Source organism: Cryptotermes secundus, unplaced genomic scaffold, assembly GCF_002891405.2.
Source record: "Cryptotermes secundus unplaced genomic scaffold, Csec_1.0 scaffold586, whole genome shotgun sequence".
Classification (NCBI taxonomy): domain Eukaryota; kingdom Metazoa; phylum Arthropoda; class Insecta; order Blattodea; family Kalotermitidae; genus Cryptotermes; species Cryptotermes secundus.
This window is the reverse complement of record NW_019725009.1, coordinates 33,028-55,376: the sequence shown is the minus strand read 5'-3', so window position 1 is coordinate 55,376 and position 22,349 is coordinate 33,028. Positions and strand designations below refer to the sequence as shown.

The following is a 22,349-nucleotide window of genomic DNA, read 5'->3' as shown; positions in this document are numbered from 1 at the left end:
AATGATAGGAGGATACACAAGAATGATTGCAAAGTTACCTTTCACAGAATACCCAAAATAAAACCTTTTCTCCAATAGACTCAACTTTGTATGCTCACATTCTGACAAAGTGTTCCCAAATCATAGCTTCGAGACCTGATTAGTTCCTTGGCAGATATTTTCACATCACAAACCAGTCGCCCACACATAGCATTCTTCTCCAACTGAACCATGCGTCCCTGAAACCAGAAAATGATGATTAAAATTCCAAATAATGCATCATTAACCTGAGTACTATCCTCTCATAAATGACTGACCCACAAAATCTAGTACCTTCCCACTCTGTATATTAGCTCTGCGCAGTCTTCCAAGCCTAGACCAATGTGGGATCTTGTTGACATTCATGCGATGCATGAGCAGTTCTAATCCATAGCCATACAAGTCATGTCCCACAATTAGGTCAGGGTCCAACTTGAAGAGTTTTGCAAGAAAGAACCCCAGCAGTGCACGTTCTGTATCCATCTTCTCTAACTTTGTTGACGAGTAATGTGCTGATACAGCACTGAAGTCAAACGGCCAGGCCATGTCTGATGGTCGAGTGAAAGCTGCAAGAACCAACACATCTGACATTTACTTACTTACTTACTCATGGAGCTTAGCCCTCCTTGAGAAGCCGCCAATCCTGCAGCCACTCAACAATTTCCCAGCATTTTATGGAACCCAAAGGTTCATTACTGTGTTCACAAGAACCCTCCACTGGTCCCTATCCTGAGCCAGATCAATCCAATCCATACCATCCCATACTATCTCTCTAAGATCCATTTTAATATTGTCCACCCACCTACACCTTGTCTTCCCAGTGGTCTCTTTCCTTCTGGCTTTCCCACCAATATCCTAAATGCATTCCTCATCTCCCCCATTCGTGCTACATGCCCTGCCCACCTCACCCTCCTTGACTTGATCATTCTAATTATACTTGGAGAAGACTACAAGTTATGAAGCTCCTCATTATGCAGTTTTCCCCAATCTCCTGTCACTTCATCTCTCTTCGGTCCAAATATTTTCCTCAAACACCTTCAGTCCATGTTCCTCCCTTAATGTCAGAGACCAAGTTTCACAACCATACAGAACCACAGGCAAAATTATCTGACATATGAACACAAATGTATCAATTTTCCGAAAACATTCCTACCTTCAAGTAAAAATTGCTTCAGCAGTTATTGTCTCATACATACAGACAGATCTAGTTGATTTAACATATGATCAGCAGGACTGTAAATGTACATAACAGATGTGCTGAAAATCAACTTCTTTTACACTTTTTTGCATTTCTGTTAATATATTTCAAATCTGACTTTTCAATTCCCTAACTAAATTTATGAACAAAGGATCATACAAACTATTAACGTATATGAGACACAAATTTTACACAAAAGTGATTAGGAAAAATACTGTAACTGTGATGTGATACCATGTTGTCTGGTAGAAGTTCACTAATTTTTTGGAGCAATGCACTATCTACATTTCTGTGTGCAGTACACTCTGTGGAAACATCTACACATTTTAACAGACTAGATGGCACCACATCCCAGACAGTATTCTCAACAGGACTTATCTCAAGCCATAAATGGTGAAAGAGGGCATGCCATCTTTTTTCCAGCACCTCACAAGTGAGCATAATCTTATTTGCATGTAGGCCATACCACTATTTTCAGACTTATACTTTGGAAATGAAAGTATCACTTATAAACATATAACTATGGTAAAAAATGTAAAATCATAGTTTCACATATTTCCATTTATTTTTATTTGTTTTTAGAGAAGTCCTGAAGATAAAACACTACGAACTGTATGATACCAATCATCTCCCAAATTCAATTCCCTCTTAATTTCATCGTGTAGTACTTCAACTTTGCACCAATAATACTAAATAAATAATTCAAATTGTAAATCAAAAGTGTTAAGGTAAAGCTATCTCCATAACAGGCTGTGGAGGCTGATAAGTTTGTGAGATATCTAGACTCCCACATTTTCTAGGTAATCGGATCACAGATGGCAGTGAGGTTGTCACCTTATGCACCAGTTGCCCTTTAGCCCCAGGAAGATCCTAGTACTCATTTCTGTTACAGGCTGAGTCGACCCCAGGGCCATAGTGCAGTTGGAAGGATTAGGTCAACTGAAAAATCAAATGACCTCACTGGGAAATTATGTCATTCATTTTAATACATTCAATACAATTATATGAAAATTATGGTCACTATAATAAAGAAATTGGGAGACAAAGTTGCTCGCATCCATGACATTCTTTAAGTTATACGTGTCCCCTGAGTAGTGCAAAATGAGCGACAAACCTGGCAAAGCTCCCCAAAAGAAAAGCGAAAACTTCTTCTAGATGCAACAAAGCAAGAACTTGAGTGCTCTCTATTGGGAAGCAAGAAGCAAAATGGGTTAAGTGATCCCAAATGCCGCCATTGGTTACCAATCAACCAACCAATAATAAAGAAACTGGAACACTGATGACACTCACCACAGAAGTGCTGCTGGAACGGAGGCTGAGGAGGTGCCCTGTCCACATGGAAATCATTGTGAACCAGGCAACCAACCATGACTACCTCGTTCTGACCATTTGAAGGATGGAGCACTGTGCAGATGTTCAATGTTGCCACCACAAGTGGTGGAGGGGCAGGAGAAGGCATCACAGTACAGAGTGTCACATGTTCTGGTTTCACCACCATTGCCTGGAATATAGAAAAGATATAAGAACACTGTAAGACTTATTGAAAATTATGATAATCCATTACCAAAAGAAAAACTGATGGAGTGAATAATCTGGGGAGCAGAAAATACATGAGATAAAACTATCCCCTTGCAATTTGTACACAGGATTGATTGGGTCTTGAATCAAGGTACTTCAGTAAATAATCTGTACTCTAGAAGAGAAATTACAATAAAAAATTATATACATCAATGACTCCAGGTAATGAAGAACATCCAGAGATAAAATATATTTTTACAGATCATAACATTTATATTTCTGCTCAAGTTGCGCTAATCAGAAATACAATTTGTCTACGACAGTGCAAGAACATCTTTCCACTGTTAGTCTCATCATCCAAGTAAATCTGTGAGGTGTGAGAAACATCAGTATCCTAAAGCAGGTCTTGAAATATTACACTGTTACTGATGCTTGGAAACTAGACATGGTCTTCAAAGCAAGGAAGACAACATGACAACCATACAAAATATTCTGGTATAACGACAACTGACACATCTTCACAAATTTAATGAAATTTGTATAGTGACATAATACAAAAACACAATGAATATGTATGTGCATTAGTCTGTCCCTAACTAAGACACAAATATTATAAATGGTAATTAACCAGTCTTCATAAAATCCAGTGTAAACATCAATCCACTGTGGACCATCAATAATGCCAACATGTAATGTGAAGTAATACTGCAACCAGTCAATACAGAATCTGTAAGTTTAATATGGATGTATTTCTTGGAAGACTTAAATTTTGTAATGAATTACAAGAACATAAAAAGAGTGTGACAAAATATCTGATATAACAAGAGATGAATCCTGGTTACATGACATGTGAAATATATATGGTGACATGTTAAAAAAGAACTTCCATTAGTTTATGTGGTATTAAAATTGTACTGTGTGATACTCTGCAAGCATGAACTGCACCACACTAAGAGTAAATGCTTTCTATAATTCTTATACATCAATTAAACATGGAAACAATACTATCCTATTTTTTTTTTCTTGGCACTACAGACCCAGTGGGCCTAGGCCTACCTCCATGAACTTCTCCGTTCACTTCGGTTTTTCTAGATCTTACACATATGGTAGGACTCCTTGGGCAAGTGATCAGCTCGTCGCAAGGCCTCTACCTGTAGACAAACACAGAAAAACGCACACAAACATCCATGCCCTGAGTGGGATTCGAACCCACGATATCGGCTTCCGAGCGAGCGAAGACAGTGCATGCCTTAGACCGCTCGGCTACCATGACCGGCATACTATCCTATTTACTATAATTATATTACATTATAATGAACAGGTTTATAATTAGATTCTAAAGGGCTGGTCATGGAGCGAAACACTTTGAATTACTGGGTTTTGGGATTTAGCCCATTTCCAGCATTCTAAACAATTATAACATCTTGGAAACTTCGTCTGTTTCTGAAATGTTACATTTTCAGGATACTGGACAATGAACAAGTGCAAAAATCCAGTAATCTTGATGTTGACACTTGTTCTTTATTCCTTCCACCGCACCACTATGAATTGGAATCAGCTGATTCCCACCCAAAACATACCTCAACTTTGCACCAGCTAACAGGATTGCTGACAGGCTGAACACATTTCAGGTCAAGCCAACAAGGACCTTTCATCCTGCGGTCCAACAGCAGCTGCTCCAGAGCACTTCTGTTTGTACCAAACACATGGCTAAATGTCTCACCTTGCAGGTCAGATGGCACTGCTGGCTGGCTGGCCTATGGTAAGACATACTACTTTGATAAACTGCACAATTGGTTAATAGTTTAATTCAATAACAATCAAATACAAAATGAAAACCATACTGTGACATGTTTACTGACTAGACATCATTTTGAAAATCTAACATGTTTCAAATACCAAGCCTTGTCATCAAGGATTACTACCAGAACTACAACGCTCTAAGTATCAATGTGAAAATATGTATGAGAGCATTTTTAATGCATACACAACTTGTAACAGAACCAAAGCATTATGTCACAATTTTGAGTGATTATAGATAGGGTTTGAATTTGTGACTTGATTTATTGACTGCTTATACACTCATGACTTGTGACTACACTTTACAAATCACTGACACATATAGACTAGTGTCCTCAGTCTGCTACAGCCTCCACTAGCCATTTCTGGGCAATGGATTTTAACAAAGGAACTGAACTATAAAGTAACTTTGTCCCTTGCTTATAACATTTCAGCACAGATCACACAGAAAACACAGCTCTTCTACTGCTGCATTATTAAGAATCTGCTGCCTAGCAATGGGAATGTTTACCGAGCCATTGTCCAGAAATGGTCTCTGTTTAGAGTCACTGCTTAGCAACAGGTCTCTATGCCACAATAACATCACTAAATCAATCTGTTACACACAATCCTGGGCTAGATGAAACCAATCCACATACAACCTACCTCTTTAAGATCCATTTTAATATTACGCTTCACATCCTTCCCAGCCTTTACAGCAATGGCTCTCCAAGACATTTCTACAGTAAAATTCTGTACATATTTATTGTCTGCCATATTGTAAACTACATGAGCTCTGTGAAACTGTGTAAACACAGCTCTGAGTAAGAACAATAATGTCTCCTGGGATGTGATGCTGTGTAGCCTGCTAGTCTACATGACTTTACATCCCAGGAGACCAGTAATCTACAGGAGCTGCATCTGAAAAAATATTTCAAATGCAGACTGGGAAGACTTTCTCGATAAACAGTGTGACAATAACACACAGTAACAGTGTAATTTCTGAGGTTCAGTGGAAAAATACAAGTAAAATAGTCAAGTTTGGTTTCAGTTCGAGTCCAGAGATGTGTTCACATATCACTAATTAAATCTTTGCCCACTGAACTGTAGCTCTTGACTTGTAATGTTTCAGCATACTCACTGGGTACATAACCTCCAAATACTCAGATTTCATTGGGACATCAGGGATGCTGAAAGCATAATGTCGCTCAACTTTGCGTGATTTATATTGCAAAATCTTGTAGCGTTCTGCTATTCTCTCATTGAATTCTTTGTACACATCCAACATGGTCACATCCTCATCCAATGACGTCTTGGTATGCATGTTGTAATGCTAAATGTAAAATTAACATAAAATCACTGTGGAGCAAACTTTTATTACCATATGTTACAGGAAAATAAACTGTCATCAACATGATAAATATATTCTTAAGTAAGTGACTCACTCACTCACTCTGTGGTGCAGGGTACTTCCCTGAGCAGTTGATAATTATTCAACTGGTTTATTTACCATCATAATCATAAGTGCCCAGCACTGGGCCATATACTGTATCAGCAAACCCTGGTTCACATTTTCCTATCTGCACCTCATTTTTCCGAAACTCTATTCCCTTGAAATCTATCTATCAGCATTTTGCATTAGGCAGGTGAGAGAGCAGCCTTTTCGGTTCAAGGTTACAATTCCCCCCCAATTGAGAACTGAGGCAAGAATGAGAATTTTCTTTATCAGAACAACCTTTTTCATTGGAGTCACAATCTATATAACACTACGCACGTTGACAACGAACCAAAGTGTACTATTTATCCCTTTTTATATCAGAAACACTTTCACAAATCATTTGTAATTAAATATTTAATCCTAGGACAATGTTCTTTTTCACCATAGGCTGAAAGCTGGGGAAGAGAGTGAGACAGATTCTGCTAAAAAGCTGATTTGTACTAGAATTGCCAACTACCACAGTTCTGAGCAATCAGGTTCTGGACAAAACAAGCAGCCTTAAAATTCTCAGAGTTTGAGACTGAAAAACTGGGTTAAAATCAAGATTTTTTGTAGGATTTCAGGTTCTCACAGTAGTGGTTATGAAGACTTCTATCTTCTGGGACATAATACTATGTAGTCTGTTGAAAGTCAACCAATGTGTTGGAAGAACATAACAGAAGAAACCAGAGTGAAAGCAGGTGGCAAGCAGGGGAAGATATTCTTTATTCAATCTAAAATTTCAAGACTTGTACATCTCCATTTTATATGCATTTCTTGATTCTTCTGTGCATTGCATGTCCCATCCATTGCATCCTTCACAGTGTATTCACTGCAACATTATACAAAGAGTGCAAATTGTGGAACTTCCTCACTGTGTAGAACATGAGGTTTTATCATGGGGAATGTCAAGAATCCAATCTTCTGAGATGCACCATTGTGTATTTTTGTAGATGGATATGAATGTTTAAGAGGAACCACCTGCTTCCATCTCCTAACTTGAAGTTGGAGGCAGTAGGTTCCTCAAAGCCATTGGTATCCACCTATCAAACTTGATGGTATCTTATATTAGAGGCTGTAATCCTGTCCCTCACTGTCAGATACTGTTTTTAAAACGTCATCACTTCAGTTCCATTTTCAATTTGAGAAACAAAGCAAAATCACAGGGGGTCTAAGTCTGTGAGCAGGGAGAATGGGAAATAATAACCATGTTGTTGCTAGTCACTAACTCTGTGGTTTTCAGGGTTGTGTGGGCAGGCCCATTGTTGTGATGAAGGAGAAATGTGGTGCATGTTCAAATTTTCTGTTAAGACCTCTGATAAACTCCATAACTGATGCTAATGGTGTCTGCAAGCTCATGCATTGTTCAGCGACGGTCTTCGTTGATGAGTTCTCTAATTCTTTCAACATTTTCCATCATTTTCCTGGTGTTTGGTCACCCTGAACGTTCACCACCTTCAACTGACACTCAACCATCCTTGGAACATGAATGCCATTCAAAAACCATTGTCTGATTTAAAGAATGTTCTCCAAAAGCTTCACAAAGCATTTCAACGGGTTTGGTAGCCAATTTACTGAGCTTCATCCAAAATCTGATGCAGACACATTGCTCGATATTGCCATCCCTCACAGACAAAATGAAACACAAAGTGGAAAAAGCACTCGTGTAAAAACAATGCATGTGCACAGTGCAGTGTCACATGGCAGACTGATGCAATAGGTTTCGGAAGTGTAACCTTGGCCTCCCTTCTCATCTTCTTTCCCCAAGGCAGTTAAAACAATAACACTCCAGAAATTTTCTGATAGCACTGAACAGTAGCATGAAACACGAATCCTGAATTTAGAAGGATTTAGAAGTTGACGGGGCCTATCAACAGCATTAGCTTGAAGGGACTGAGTAAAACCATAAAGAACCTTACTGAAAATAGCCAGAGCCTCAGACAATATTTGAGCCAAACACTTCTGATTTAAAAGTCAAGAACTCTCTGTTACAGCAACCCACTTGGTCACACCTCTTGAGAGATTCCTTAAGATATCAAATTCAGCTGAGTGTGTGTGTGTTTGTAAATGCCAACATCATCTGCATGTGTTAAGAGCAAACAACAGAAGAATAATATTGTAGCTGAATTCTACTTTGAGGCTCAGGCACCAAGAAACCCGAAAGTCTTTTAAATGTTAAATTTTCTTGGCAATAACTAAGAATTTTGTACACATCTGAGCTGTGAGAGACCACTGGACCAAAGGTGCTTTCATCAGGCTTCTTCTACAGTTACTATGTAAGGACCCACGGCAAATAGCAAATTAAGACACCACAGGTGGTTAAGATGGCATGACAAAAGCTTCTGATGATTTTCTGATATGGCTGTGAATATCTTGGCTGAAGAGAGAGAGGAAATCTGGTTCAGTGATCCAGCTTCAGTCTCATCAAGTAGTCGACAAATTAGAAAATAAATTGAAATCATTTAAAGGGAAGTACTGCCATACACCAACATTGGGTGGATGTTTTGTGATGGCTGAATTCAACCAGGGATGATATTGTGACATGACTGAAAAGCCAGAATAGTGGAAAATGAAGATCAAGTCTTTGCTAAGCAACAGCACAATAAACACATGTCCACAGAAATGAATACACACACACCAATACCAGAATTGTTGGAAACAATGTTTTCTGTGCTGTCCATGATAAGGCTATATAGAGAGGATGAATGAGGCAAGTAAGTTGCAGCCATGATTTAGTTGTGAGATGGTAGCCAGCTGGCAACAGCAAAGAAGCTGAAGAAACTATTGTCAGAAGTTGCTACAAAGCAAAAAGTAATCAGATGGGAGGACAATACTGAAATATCTCATGAAATCAGTTATCAGGATAGAACTCACAAAAGTATCCAAGGGCAGGTTTTGATATTAGCTGTATTCAAACTCTGAGTTCTACTACCACATTTAAGAGCCCAACTCTCACCTTTTCACGTGGCAAAATGTAAATTCTTCTCTCAATATTCTTCACGGTAACACAACAGCTGATATGAGTCTTTGCTGACTCAATCCATACTTTTCCAAACAGATATACAACACCCGGCTGCTTGACCCAGTCTTCATATGCATCCCACCAAAAGATTCTTAGCACCTGTAAACCACAATCACAAGATTAGTATCAATATTTAAGTGATAATTACTGAAACTAAACATGTTCACAAAATAATGTGTTAAAGTGGCATTATTTACCTTCTCACCAGACTCTGTAGTAACAAGCGGCAACTGTGTTAGATCAACTTTAATGTCTGTTGTACTGTTAGTACTGCTGCTGCTGTTGCCAAAGACAGCTGCAGTTACCATAGTGTCCCACACAGCTGGCAACCTCTCTTCTGCTACTGGTGTTTGTTTCATGCAGCTAAACAAAAATGGATATTCCTATATTAAGAATCTGACTGCTGGATATTTCTGCAGAAAACACATTCCTCTATACAGAATTCCACTTAGATTCTAAGTGGGAATCTGCCTATTTTTAATAAAGGAAAACTATTATTATTATGTAGGTATCAGGAGACAGAATGAAGACCAGCTTTATCAGCAATCTGTAATATTTCAGGAAATTTAGCAAGAAATCGTTTTTTACACGAAAGTTTTTGCTTATAACAAATTTAATATCAAAGTACAATAATAAATAATATATTTAGGTTTAAATGCATGCCTTATGTAATCAGTGTTTTTAAAATAGCCCCATATTTTCTTTTGGTATAACAGCTGATACCAACACTGGAGGACTTTTCCATAGCTCATGTAGAGAAGCATTGGCAATTCACCCATCATGTTCAAGGTCATATAACCCACTCAGAGCGACCAACTAGATGCAGTCATTTGAACAAAGTTGCTTATATAAAAATCACAATAAAATTTGAAATAATATTGTTTACAAAGAAAATAAATGTCATCATTTTGGGAGACATGATGAGACCTGCAGGATATCTGAATTCGCGGTACAGTGAGGTGCATCATATCTGAGTTCTGCTGTATTTTCTAAACTTTAAAAATGCTTCTAACTTGTATTCGGGAGGTCCCTGGATTGAATTTTACTGAGGACACTATCATGAATAGTCTTTTGTGTGATCTTTTCCAGTATCTCCAGGCAAACACCTAAATACTGTCTCTGATTAGGCCATGGTCACTCCCACATATTTTCCAAGTCATTATTCACTTATCAACCTATCATTTGACACTGTCAGCATCATTAACCCTTTCACTGCTAGTATGTTAAGTACCTCTCAGTACCTTCTGTGCTGAATTATTTTTGAATAAATCTTTTATAAATAATTTAAGTGCAAAGTATGAAAATCTGTGATAAAATGTAACTAATCCTACCTCAGACATGGAACAGGCATCAGAAGTTGCAAAAATGATGAATTATTCAATATTTTTCCCAGGAGAAAAGTCCATTTAAATCAGGGTTGCCCAAGATGGCCAAAAAAGTACATAATTCACTATCCTAGTCTTATCATTATGTCACATGTTGACCAAAGTCCACAACTTTATTTAAAACTATTATAGACAGCACCGCGCACTGTACAAAGCCATTTTTACTAGCCCTGTGAAATACCCGCATCACATGACCACAGAGCAAGTGCCTCGCTGTGCAGATGCAACATTTTACATTTCTTAAGCTAGAGGCCAGAAGAATGCAGCCATTGAAATGAATGCTTCATTACGTTCCCAATGACTCTATACACCCGCCAAGTTCCCTTCAGATTGGTGCAAAGAAACCTGGCTCTTGAAACTCTAAAGTCACAAAACGGGTTTTGACGATCACAGCAAGGATGCCATGTTTTTCAGAGATCGACATATGTCGATCGGAGCAGTGTAAGGGTTAAATAAATAAAAAATTATAATCCCTCCCCCCACAGGTGTCTCCATCTTGTCATGGTGGTGGGGTTTTGTGACTCTCACCTGGAGAGCTATTCTGGTGGTAGTTTAACCACCAGTAGGATCGCCCATGCTGGAAAAGTCAAAGGGTCAAAGGGTAGAGTCCAGACTAAGAGAGATACACTGGTACTCTATGTTGGGGGCTGGGCATAAGGCTAACAACCTCATCCTGTAAAAAGAATTTTGTTCAGAAACCTAACAACCAGCCTCGGGTCATCATGCGTGGGTCCATTCCTGTGGCAGCACGCATTGGTTGTGGAGATTGGTTGTAGAGGAGACCAAGGTTCGCCCAGGACTGTAGCGCCAAGTGGTAGGTAGGTAAATAACTTCCCATGTGACAGGAATATCCTGTCAGATATGCCTAGAAAACCGAGAATAACGGCCGTGGGGATCCGTTGTGCTAATCACGTGACAGCCTCTATTCGCAAAAGTTGGCACTCATTTTGTTGACATGAGGTGGTCACTCGGTTGATATACATTGCTTGTGGACTACAGGACATGGAGTTTGTTTTTTGTTAAGTTCAACACCTTGACAGCACACTTTGCTACTACAGCACTGACAATTATCTACAAGTGGATGCACTGTCAAACAAACACCCTGTTATTTACACCTTTTCAACACACAACAGAGTATGCACAATGTCACTAGCCATAAAATGTAAAAAAAATTGTTTTAAAAGTGTAACTGAGGGACCACATACTGCAGATGAAATGACTGTCTCAGCCTGTACTCACCAGGGATATCCATAACACATTGACTAATGGCCAATTATATATTTGCAATTTGTTTCAGAAAATAGCTCACAAATTTATTACATTATGACTGTAGTCTTTTGAGATGTGACACCACAGTCTGGCACATAGTTCCGACATTTTGGATGAACATTCTAGCTCCATCTTTTACCCTGAAGATGGAGTCAGCAATACAATTATCTGAAATGTTGATAACCATCTACTACACTATAGAGAGTCACATCCAAGAAGACTACAATCTTAGCGTTCAGCTATATGAGAACCTAAATTCTCATACTCCACAAATTAAGTGAGCCAAGTTGCTCTGCACCTTGTCCTTTATTAAACAAAAGATTTCACTTCTTATACGTAGCAAGTAAAGGCAGCAGGCCCCTACAGAACAGTGGCAACCACCTACCACACTACACAGTGTCATATTTCAGAGGACTACAGACTGCCATGAGAACCTTAAATCGCATTTATGTTAATTCATTGCTTCACCTTTTGCTTCAACAGACAGGTGACCTAGGGTACTGACACAGAATTAACTCTGATTAATGAAGATCTCTTACTTACTTACTTAATTACTCATGGAGCTGAGCCCTTCTTGAGGAGCCACCAATTATGCAGCTACTCAAGAATTAGTTCTAAACTAAGTGCAGTCTGCTACATAATAAGACCACTTAAGCCATACACGTCCATAAATATCTTAAAAATGGTTTCACTCTTATTTTAATTCTATTATAAATTATGGTTTACCCTTTTGGGGTAACTCACCCCAAAGTATAAAAACTTTTTGAATGCAAAAGAATATAATTAGAATTATGTTGGGACACAGAAGGAGGGATTCGTGCAGGAACTTATTTAGAGAATTAGAAATCTTACCTCTGGCATCTCAGTACATACTATCTCTTATGCTCTTTGTGATAAAAAACAGAAACAAATTCATAGTAAATTCAGAGATTCACAGAATAAATACCAGACAGCAAAATAATCTCCATCAGCCTCTTGTAAATTTGAGTAAATACCAAAAGGGAGTTTACGGTTTAGGAACAAAGGTCTATAATAATCTACCACAACATATTAAGGATACATCGAGTGACACTAAGAGTTTTGAGGTAAAATTGAAACAATTTTTACAATTACATTCTTTTTATTCTTTACAGGAATACTTTGGTTATAAATCTTTTTAAGATGAGAGTAATTGTCTTGCTTTATAATTGAAAGAAGACAAGATTGTCAGTCTGTGTTCTGGTTTTTAGTTGCTTATTTTAGACATACACAATCTTTATATCACTGTATACCAGTCTTTATTTCAATTTATTATACTATTAATGTATGTTATACAAAACTCATTAATGACATTGTGTTTTAACTATTGAATTTTTAATTAATAGACTTGTATAAAACTGTACAAATTGTATAAGGTTTGCCATTACTTTTACTACTAAAATTAACTTATTTATTATATTGTATATGTTTATCAGTATTTTATACAAATGTGTAGGCTACTGGATGACAACTGTAATCCTTAGTTGTGACGGTAACTAGGACGATCTCCGCATCCACATGAGAATGTACTCTCGACAGGATTTATGGAAGGTGAATAAATGAAATTAAATGAAACGAAATGAGAATTTCCCAGCATTTTATGAAACCTGAAGGTTCATTACCATGTTCACAAGAGCCCTCTACTGGTCCATATCCTGGGCCAGATCAATCTAATCCATACCATCCCATCCTATCTCTCTAAGATCCATTTTGATATTGTCCAGTCACCTACGCCTTGGTCTTCCCAGTGGTCTCTTTCCTTCTGATCTATGACTGTGGGGGCGAGTACTGACCCACATTCCCAATGCATGGTGCATGACAACAGTCACTTCAAGCTGGATGATAATCAGGACTTTCATTACATCCAAAGAATATAATGTAAAATTGGATGCACCCTGAAAAGTCCATTTTCTAAATTGCTATCCCTATTTATCAAAGAAAACCTTACATTTCTCTATAATAATGATGGGTATATATAAAAATGAAAATAAAACTACAAAATGGTAGTTACCCATTAATGGAAAGGGTGTCCAATGATGGCTCCTGTACCTTTCCACTGTGTAAATTCTCCTTCAGACCATCAGCTTGCTTATACTCCAATTCCATCTGTAATATTATCAAGGATGAGAAGGATATGATACACAACACTTGTTTGAAACAAGATATGTATAAAATCATTGATTCAACAATCCAACGAAAAGGAGCATGAAGAAACACACTGTGATATGAATAAGACCAAGCTGCCCTTGGATTAGACCCATCATTGGTTCGAGTTTTAGGATCCATAATAGAAAAGAATTTCATGACCCAATGAGCAACTACAAATTTCACAAGCAAACCCCAGTATTCCATTTTTCAGAGGGTCTCTTGTCACCATGACACAGTGTGTCCTCAGGTTGCGGGTGGAGGAGACGCGCTCCAGATATGGGGGGAAGCTGTAAATATACTGAATAAGCAGTCATGGACAACCAACAAGGGGTAGTCCTCCAGCTTGGGGGTTGGGGCATGAGGCTAACAACTCCTCACCTTAAAAAATAAGCTTGTTACAAAATGTTCAAGAACCCTCAGACCTGGACGGATTCTGTGGATAAACGACCTAGGCAAAAGAAAATGGATATGAGTTTGTTTTGAAAATGTGGCACAATTCAAATATTTGGAAATGATGATAACAAATCAAAACCTGATTCAGAAGGAAATTAAGAGGATTTTGAACGTGGGCAATGCTTGCTACCATTCAGTCCAGAACCTTTTGTCTTCTTGTCTGCTGTCCAAAAACATAAAAAAAAATATACAAAACTACAAGGTGATTCACGAAGTTTTACCCCGGCTTATGGTACATATTCCTGCAAACTTTTCGTCGATTTTCAATAGTTACGGAGTAACAATAGATTCTCGAAACGCATCAATGTGAATGCAGCGCTATGCTTCCCCCCTGGGCGACCTTGCGTTCTGGTCAGCTGTGTCAGCAGATAAGCTGACCGGCTGGAATGTTGCGCAATCCTAGGCAAAGTGATCCAGTAGCGAAGAGGATGTTGGGTTGGTGACTTTGTGAAGTTAAGAGACCGTACACATTTTCCACTGAGGAATACACTGATATGGTGTTTGTTTTGGGTGTATGTGATGGAAATGCGAGAGCCGCTGCTGCCGAATATCACCGGCGTTATCCTATTCACAGGATTCCGAATCCTAAATCCATTAGCAGTACATTCAGCACATTAAGACAAACTGGTTCTCTCTCCAGCGTTCGTATACAATACGAACGAAATCCTTAACATGAATTGTGCGAAGAATAAACCATTCTCGATGCTGTAGAGCGCATTCCTCATGCCAGTATAAGATGTCTAGCTCAGCAGTTTGGTGTTTCTCAGTCCATGGCGTGGAGGACTCTTCATGATAATGGGTTCATCCTTATCATTTACAGCAAGTACAACACCTACAACCAGGAGACCGTGCTCTTCATCTGCAGTTCTGTAACTGGATAAATGGAAATCGGCAGTTGTGCCGCTTGATAATGTTGCGTGATGAGGGACAATTTACACGTGACGGGGTCAACAACAGTCACAACTTAAATGTTTGGGCAGACAATAAGCCCCATGCCACGACAGAATCGAATTTTCAACACCGATTCAGTATCAATGTGTGTTGTGGTGTTCTGTATGATCAGCTAATCGGGCTGTTCATTTCATTGCATTTGGGGCTGGATGAAGGACATTGTGTACCAGGTAAACGCACAAACACAGAAAGCGTTGCTTGAACGTATACTGGATGTGGCGATGACAATAAGGAAAAAACAAGTGGAACTGCGAAATGCTATGAGCGTGGTTCATACGCTTGCGACGCGTTGTGTTGACGTTCAGGGAGAAATTTTTGAAAATCTTATGTAAATCCAGTCATCGTTTAAAGCTTTACAGTTTAAAGGAAACAGATTGATAGAAGGGTGTGATATGCAACCATTGGTATGTTTACAGAATGGGATGCTGAAAATGATGTAATTTTGTAACATAATATCGATGAAAAATGTTGCAGAAAGCAAAATTAAGAAATTGAAAGAAAAAAAATTGGTTTTAGAATGCTTCTTTCCTAAAACATTAACGATTAAAAAGTGTTTGTATTGTATTTCTAATTTGTTTTGACTGAAATTCGAAGAAAACAAGATTTTTGGCCAGTTTTCAAATTACTGTATCTCTTTAATTATGAGTTGGATACCGTTAGTATACTAACATTTTTTGTTCCAAATTACCTCAGGAATGCCCTCCTTAAGTGGGGGTAGAACTTTGTGAATCACCCTGTATAATTTTGCCTGTGGTTATGTATGGGTGAGAAACTTGGTCTCTGACATTAAGTGAGGAAGATAGTCTGAGGGTGTTTCAGAACTGGGTGCTGAGGAGAATATTTGGACCACAGAGATATGGAGTGACAGGCGGTTGGTGAAAATTGCACAGTAGGGAGCTTCATAACTTGTACTCTTCTCCAAGTACGTGGGACAATCCAAAAGTTTCTGAAATTTGAATTTTGCGCGTGAATGGTTATGAGTACATCGAAATACCGCTAGGTGTCTCCTCACACATCCTTCTTGAATCAGTGTGGCAAGCGGCGTCGAGGTGAGTGGCTGGGTTTATTTTTGGTGAACGTATTTCCATTATTGTGTTTCCGTGAGTTTGCAGTTTTGCGATGGCTGACCTGAGAGAGCAGCGTGTCTGTATAAAGTTTTCTTTCAAACTTGGGAAAACCGCTGCAGAAACGAACCAAATGTTAAAGCAACCTTTTGGTGAAAACAATTTAGGCCAGACACAAACTTACAACTGGTATAAGCGTTTTAAAAATGGCTGAACATTGACTGATGATGACGATCGTTCGGGATGGCCGTCAACGGGCAAAACGCCAGAAAATGTTGCAAAAGTTAGGGATCTGATTCTGCAAGATCGTAGACTGACCATCCAAGACCTCTATAACACCTTGGGACTAAGTTATGGTACATGTCAACGAATTTTGTCAGAGGAACTGAACATGAGGAGGATTGCGGCAAAGTTTGTGCCACAACTGCTGCAAAATGAACAGAAGCAGCATCTCTTGGAAATCTGCAGGGAACTTCAGCAACAGCTTCAAGAGGATCCAAACTTTCTTTCGAAGGTTGTCACTGGTGACGAAAGTTGGGTTTATGGCTACGATCCTGAAAGCAAGCAGCAATCGTCGCAATGGAAGAGCCCTTCTTCACCTTGGCCAAAAAAAGCTCGACAAGTCAAGAGCAACATTAAGTCCATGTTGATCTGTTTTTTTTTATATTGACGGGATTGTTCATAAGGAGTTCATCCCTCCTGGTCAGACTGTCAATAAAGAGTTCTATCACGATGTTCTAAGGCATTTGAGGGAGAACATGAGGAGAAAATGTCCAGGGAAGTGGCGCACGAACGACTGGGTACTCCACCATGACAACGCATGACCGCATACGGCTTATATTGTGCAGGAATATTTGGCTAAAAACAAGATGGCAGTTGTTCCCCACCCACCGTACTCGCCAGGCTTAGCTCCATGCAACTTCTTTCTCTTCCCCAAGATGAAAATCAAGTTGAAGGGGCGAAGATCTGATACAGTTGAGGAAATTCAAGCGGAAACGCAGACGGTACTAAACACCCTAACATAGAAAGACTTCCAGGATGCATTTGAAAAGTGGCAGAAACGCTGGGATTGGTGCATGTGCTCCCAACGGGACTACTTTGTAGGTGATGGTGCAGAATAAGATCTAGGTAAGATGTAATAGTTTTTATTAATATATTTCGGGAACTTTTGGATTGCACCACGTATAATTAGAATGATCAATCTTCATTTCATGCATCCTGTTGTGTTACAATATATAACTTTATTTTTACGTCACAACACAACAACTAAGGAGTATCAAGGTCAGTACCCAGCTATGCCTCACTAAATGTTTTGGTCATTAACAGCCATCATCAGGTTAATACAAATCAACAAACATATACTACTGAACTGTGGTAAAATTACTCCTCATACAGTATGGACATTTTCTTTCATATGATGAGGCACCTCTACTCTGTAAGTACATATATTTTATATAATACAGTTTCAATTTAAATATTCAAATAAATATTTAATAATAGTCCTTTTTTTATATATTTTCAGATTAATTAACTTGCAACGTCATGGGCCTCCAATACCATCTTATTTTTATTCTGTCCCCGGAAAGTATAAAGTAAACATATGACTGATCAGATGTTATAAAACATAAATTTTAATCTTGTTTTATATTATAACCTTCAGTTCTATATATAAATGACCGTTGTATTTTTACAGAAAAGAATTATTTATTTTTGTCATTGTATCTAATTTTACCACAGTTCAATAGTATATGTATGTTTTTGTATTCACCTGATGATGACCGTTAATGGCGAAAACATGTAGTGAGGCATAGCTGGGTATTGACCTTGATACTCCTTAGCTGTTGTGTCGTGATGGAAAAATAAATATATATAGAATGATCAAGTTAAGAAGGATGAGGTGGGCAGGGCATGAAGCATGAATGGGGGAGAAGAGAGAAGAGGAATGCATATAGGATATTGATGGGGCGCCAGATGGAAAGAGACTGCTGGGAAGACCAAGTCATAAGTGGATGGACAATTTTAAAATGGATCTCAAATAGGATGGATTGGTAGCGATTGGATTGATCTGGCTCAGAACAGGGATCAGGGAAGGGCTTTTGTGAACATGAAAATTAACCTTCAGGTTCCATAAGATGCTGGGAAGCTCTTGAGTAGCTGCACAATTGGCGGCTTCTCAAGAAGGCCCAGCTCCTTGAGTGAGTGAAACCCCCATATTATGGAGTCAAACATTTTTACATAGCTCAAACTGTAAGAACTTACATAGTACACACTAAATACGAGTCAACCTCAGCATATAAGAGAACTCAAAGTTATAAATACTACCACATATGCAAAATATTCACAGGCAGTCACTTAAAAGGGCACTTCTACAGGCTGGGACTAGACAATAGTCCCACTTGTGAATGATGCCATAAGAAAGACAAAACAGTCTCACATGTCCTATGTGACTGTGAGATTCTAGCTAAGTTTGTTACCTGGGACTCCATGACGTCAAGCAAAGTACTGTTTTTTCTGATGTCCAGGACTGCTAAAGGGCTGACTCAGAAATGGGACACATAATTCATCCACCATAGTCTTGCTGTAAGGACTGGTACAGTACACCCCCTAAATCCACCCATGAGTTCAGACTTCTTTCATATCTGATGCGTTAAAAAATGAAACCCAACACATTTGTCTAATACACTCAACTCTCGATTATGCAGGGGCGGATTAACCGGTTTGCGGCTTAGCCGGGGCTTTTTTGAGGCTTATATGTTGTTTAATATTCATTCACTTTTGTTTCACATGGTGAGTTGTAACACTATTTTCGCACTAGTGTGAACCGAGCTCAGCATTTTTTGGTCCCGTTATGCTAACACGATGTTCTAGGGTAGGGGTGAAAGAATGCAAGGATTTGTGGAAAGTTTCAAGGACAGATACACCGCCCCAATTAGTCTCTTTGTATCGATCTTCAAGTGTGTTAGCAAAATGTCAGGGTGTAAAAGGAAGCGTGTTGTGTTAAGTATTCAACAGTAACTCGTGTGAGCCGGGCTTCGAAATGTTAAGCAGTGATGAAATCGTAAGTTAAGTGGGGGTGCAGTCAGAAGAGCGGGAAGAAAGTGAGAATGAGGAAGAGGTGGACAGTGCTGCTAGTAAGAAAGTATCACAAGGTGATGCTCTTAATCATTTGGAATCCTTACTAGACTATCTTGAGAGTGAAGAGAAGAGTTTATTAAGTGACAAGCTAATATTACGTAGGTTTCGTGCAGATATCCGTAAAAAGGAAAATGCCGCGAAAAAACAAACGACAATATTAATTTTTTTAAGTGTTAAGTGTGAATATTCGTAAAAAGTGTTGGATGTTGTTGAACACTGTGATTGAAATAACTAATTCATACTTCAGTGTAATGTAAAAAAAGTATTAAATAGGCCAAGAGATGACATAAAAATGAGGTTGAATAAATTTAAATACAGGTAGGCCCATAGCATTATGAAGGTACAGTATTAGAGTACTACTTTTAATAAAATTTGTCTTAACCGGGTCTTCAATTAATCGTGATTTCCATCCCCACCATTATCCCGGATAATCGGGAGTTGAGTGTATACTATTATAACGTCTGTAAAAAATAAAACGTAAAGCTATCCCTATAAAAGACCATGGAGGCCCATAGGGTTGTGAGATGTTGAGGCTCACACATTTTCTAGAAGGTTGGTTCACAGATAGTGGTCAGTTTATAAATGGGTTATATCTAATGAAAACTCTGGGAGATAATTTCCACAGTACATTCATTCTGTGCATAAACATTTACATACAGAACCCTTAAATTTTAAGCTCCTATGTTCATGTTCTTAAAGCACCTGTACAAGATGCAAGCACTGTAAATCTCTATTATTAAAAAAAAAAATGCAATGAACTGTTCCTACTACATAATAATACACAAACAGATAGGTTGGATTGGTCCAAGAGTTGATATGGGTGTTGCGGGGAAGAAAAAATCTCTTGTCTCTGCAAAGAATCTATTCCAGATTCCTTGGACATAAAGCTCATGATCCAGCCAATTTAATGACTGACATTCGCTATAGTTACTAATTCTTCTAAAAAGATCCATTGTGATAAAACCGAACTTCTGAACATACTCTATACACACTATAACACACATGCATATATTACAGAGAAATAAAGCAATTATACCTCTTTAAAAGCTTCCTGATCAAGAATTATGTCACTGGTGTCAAAATCATCAATTATCTGTGATGATGTTGGCTGTGTATCACCATTTGAAGGAACATCACTTACAATTATGTCATCTGAATCACTCTGAAACAGACATAAAGTTAAATTTTACTTCCAGTACAGCAATAGCATTTACCGTGCTACAGACATAACATTCATCTACCTTTCCTTAGAGCAGGTAAATGGATTCCTTGTTACCACAGCATGGTGCATCCCCAGTTTACAGGTGGAGTAAATTGCCTCAAATTGTAGAGAATTGTTGTTAGAGTATTCTCTTTGAAAGCTCATTGGCCGTATTTTAGAATATGAAATTCTATAGATTATTTTTCAGACACTGTTCATTTCTGTCTTCAGGAAAAACACAAAAGGAGCAGAATGAAGAGAAGTCCATCAGATAAAGCTATTCTACAGAGTCAGCCCATCTTCCTCCCCTTCGAACAGGTTTCATTTGAAGACAAAAACAGAGAATGCCTCTGAAATGCAGTAATTTCTAGTATGTTATATTTTAACACTTTGTGGATGGCGCACGCATTAATACATTTTTCGCTTTTAAATGTGGCAGACTGGTCGCGTATTAATATGTTTTTAGAACACGATAAGTTGCAACACACTATACATAGCTCTGGCGCCACCTACATTGCACACAACCGCCTGCAGATGCGTGATAAGACTCTGGAATGTTTAGTTAGCAGTCAGTAAGTTGACCTCACTGTTTACTTAACTGACTATAAAGGAAAATGCTTTGCCTTCTTCAAGCCGTGTATCAGCCAGTAGCTAGTGGGGAGAATGGATCAAGGACAAATTCTCCTCCGATGACCTAGCTGACCTGCTTTGTGAGACATGTAGTAATGGATTGTCATTCAGACAGTGACAGTGATGGGGGGACAACAAAGAATTGTGGCCACAGACAGTAAAAGTGACAGTAGCTCCGACAATAATGCGGGTAATAACATTGCACATAGTAACATTGCAGGGACAGCAAAAAATCTAAACCCTGATTCAAAATTGAAATACAAAGCATTTCTGATGAATGTGGCAAAGGCCTGGGCTACAGTCCAGATGGTGGCGGCAGAATCAGGGTCACATAAAGACTTAGTACGACCGGGCCCATCAACTCCCACCCCACACAGGCCTCATGTGGACCCACCAGGGCGACTCTCGAGTGAAATGCGGAAAAATACCCTCATGAAAATTGTGAAGAGTGAACATTCCAAGGGGAAGAATCCTTCTAGGCAATGCCGTGTTTGCAGTTCACAAAAAAAAAAGGAGTATGTCTACATTTGCAAGTTCTGTGTAATGCCACTTCACAAAGGGGAATGCTTCTAGAAATATCACACCCTCAAGCACTTCTAGGAGCATTGGTAAGTGTTCTCCAAAAATTTTAGTTAAAAAAATTAATTATATTTTATATTAATTTTTGAAGTGAACAGTGCAAAAGTTAGGGTAGTATGTTTAAAAATGTCGGTCCCCAGGGTGATTTAAATATTTAAATCGCCGGTCCACGAAGTGTTAAAACAAAGACAATGGATGCCCTAAAAAAGTACTCAAACAATTACACTACACAACTCTCAACAAGTTTTAGAACCATGGAGAGTAAGTGTGAATACTATGAGTAAGCAGTAGTGGGCAGGTGACAAGGAGTTCTGTGGCATAAGGTTTATGTACAGGCCTAGAGTTCATATGCCATAGGAAAGCTAATATATTGTGAAGCATAACAAAGGGTCTTCTATGGCCTGATGCATTTTAAATTTAAAACAATGTATATCTCCACTGTGTCTGAAATTTGTTTTGGAATATTTCTAAAAAACTAAGAAAGACCATACAAAATATATTCAA

The 22,349-nt window shown here is 38.5% G+C and overlaps 1 protein-coding gene across 3 annotated transcripts in view; it reads right to left on the bottom strand.

Annotated features, from left to right (window-relative positions):
* Nucleotides 1–22,349, bottom strand: part of LOC111863202 (DNA polymerase alpha catalytic subunit) — a 103,073-nt gene that overhangs the window by 61,516 nt on the left and 19,208 nt on the right. For all 3 annotated transcript variants that reach the window (XM_023849291.2, XM_023849290.2, XM_033750960.1), the window contains exons 6-14: nucleotides 20,472–20,597; nucleotides 13,696–13,790; nucleotides 9,210–9,375; nucleotides 8,947–9,111; nucleotides 5,655–5,846; nucleotides 4,315–4,491; nucleotides 2,507–2,717; nucleotides 313–584; nucleotides 99–218 (exon numbers count right to left, since the gene is read on the bottom strand). In XM_023849291.2, coding sequence (XP_023705059.1) covers nucleotides 99–218; nucleotides 313–584; nucleotides 2,507–2,717; nucleotides 4,315–4,491; nucleotides 5,655–5,846; nucleotides 8,947–9,111; nucleotides 9,210–9,375; nucleotides 13,696–13,790; nucleotides 20,472–20,597 — 1,524 coding nt within the window. The remainder of the gene's footprint in view (nucleotides 1–98; nucleotides 219–312; nucleotides 585–2,506; nucleotides 2,718–4,314; nucleotides 4,492–5,654; nucleotides 5,847–8,946; nucleotides 9,112–9,209; nucleotides 9,376–13,695; nucleotides 13,791–20,471; nucleotides 20,598–22,349) is intronic.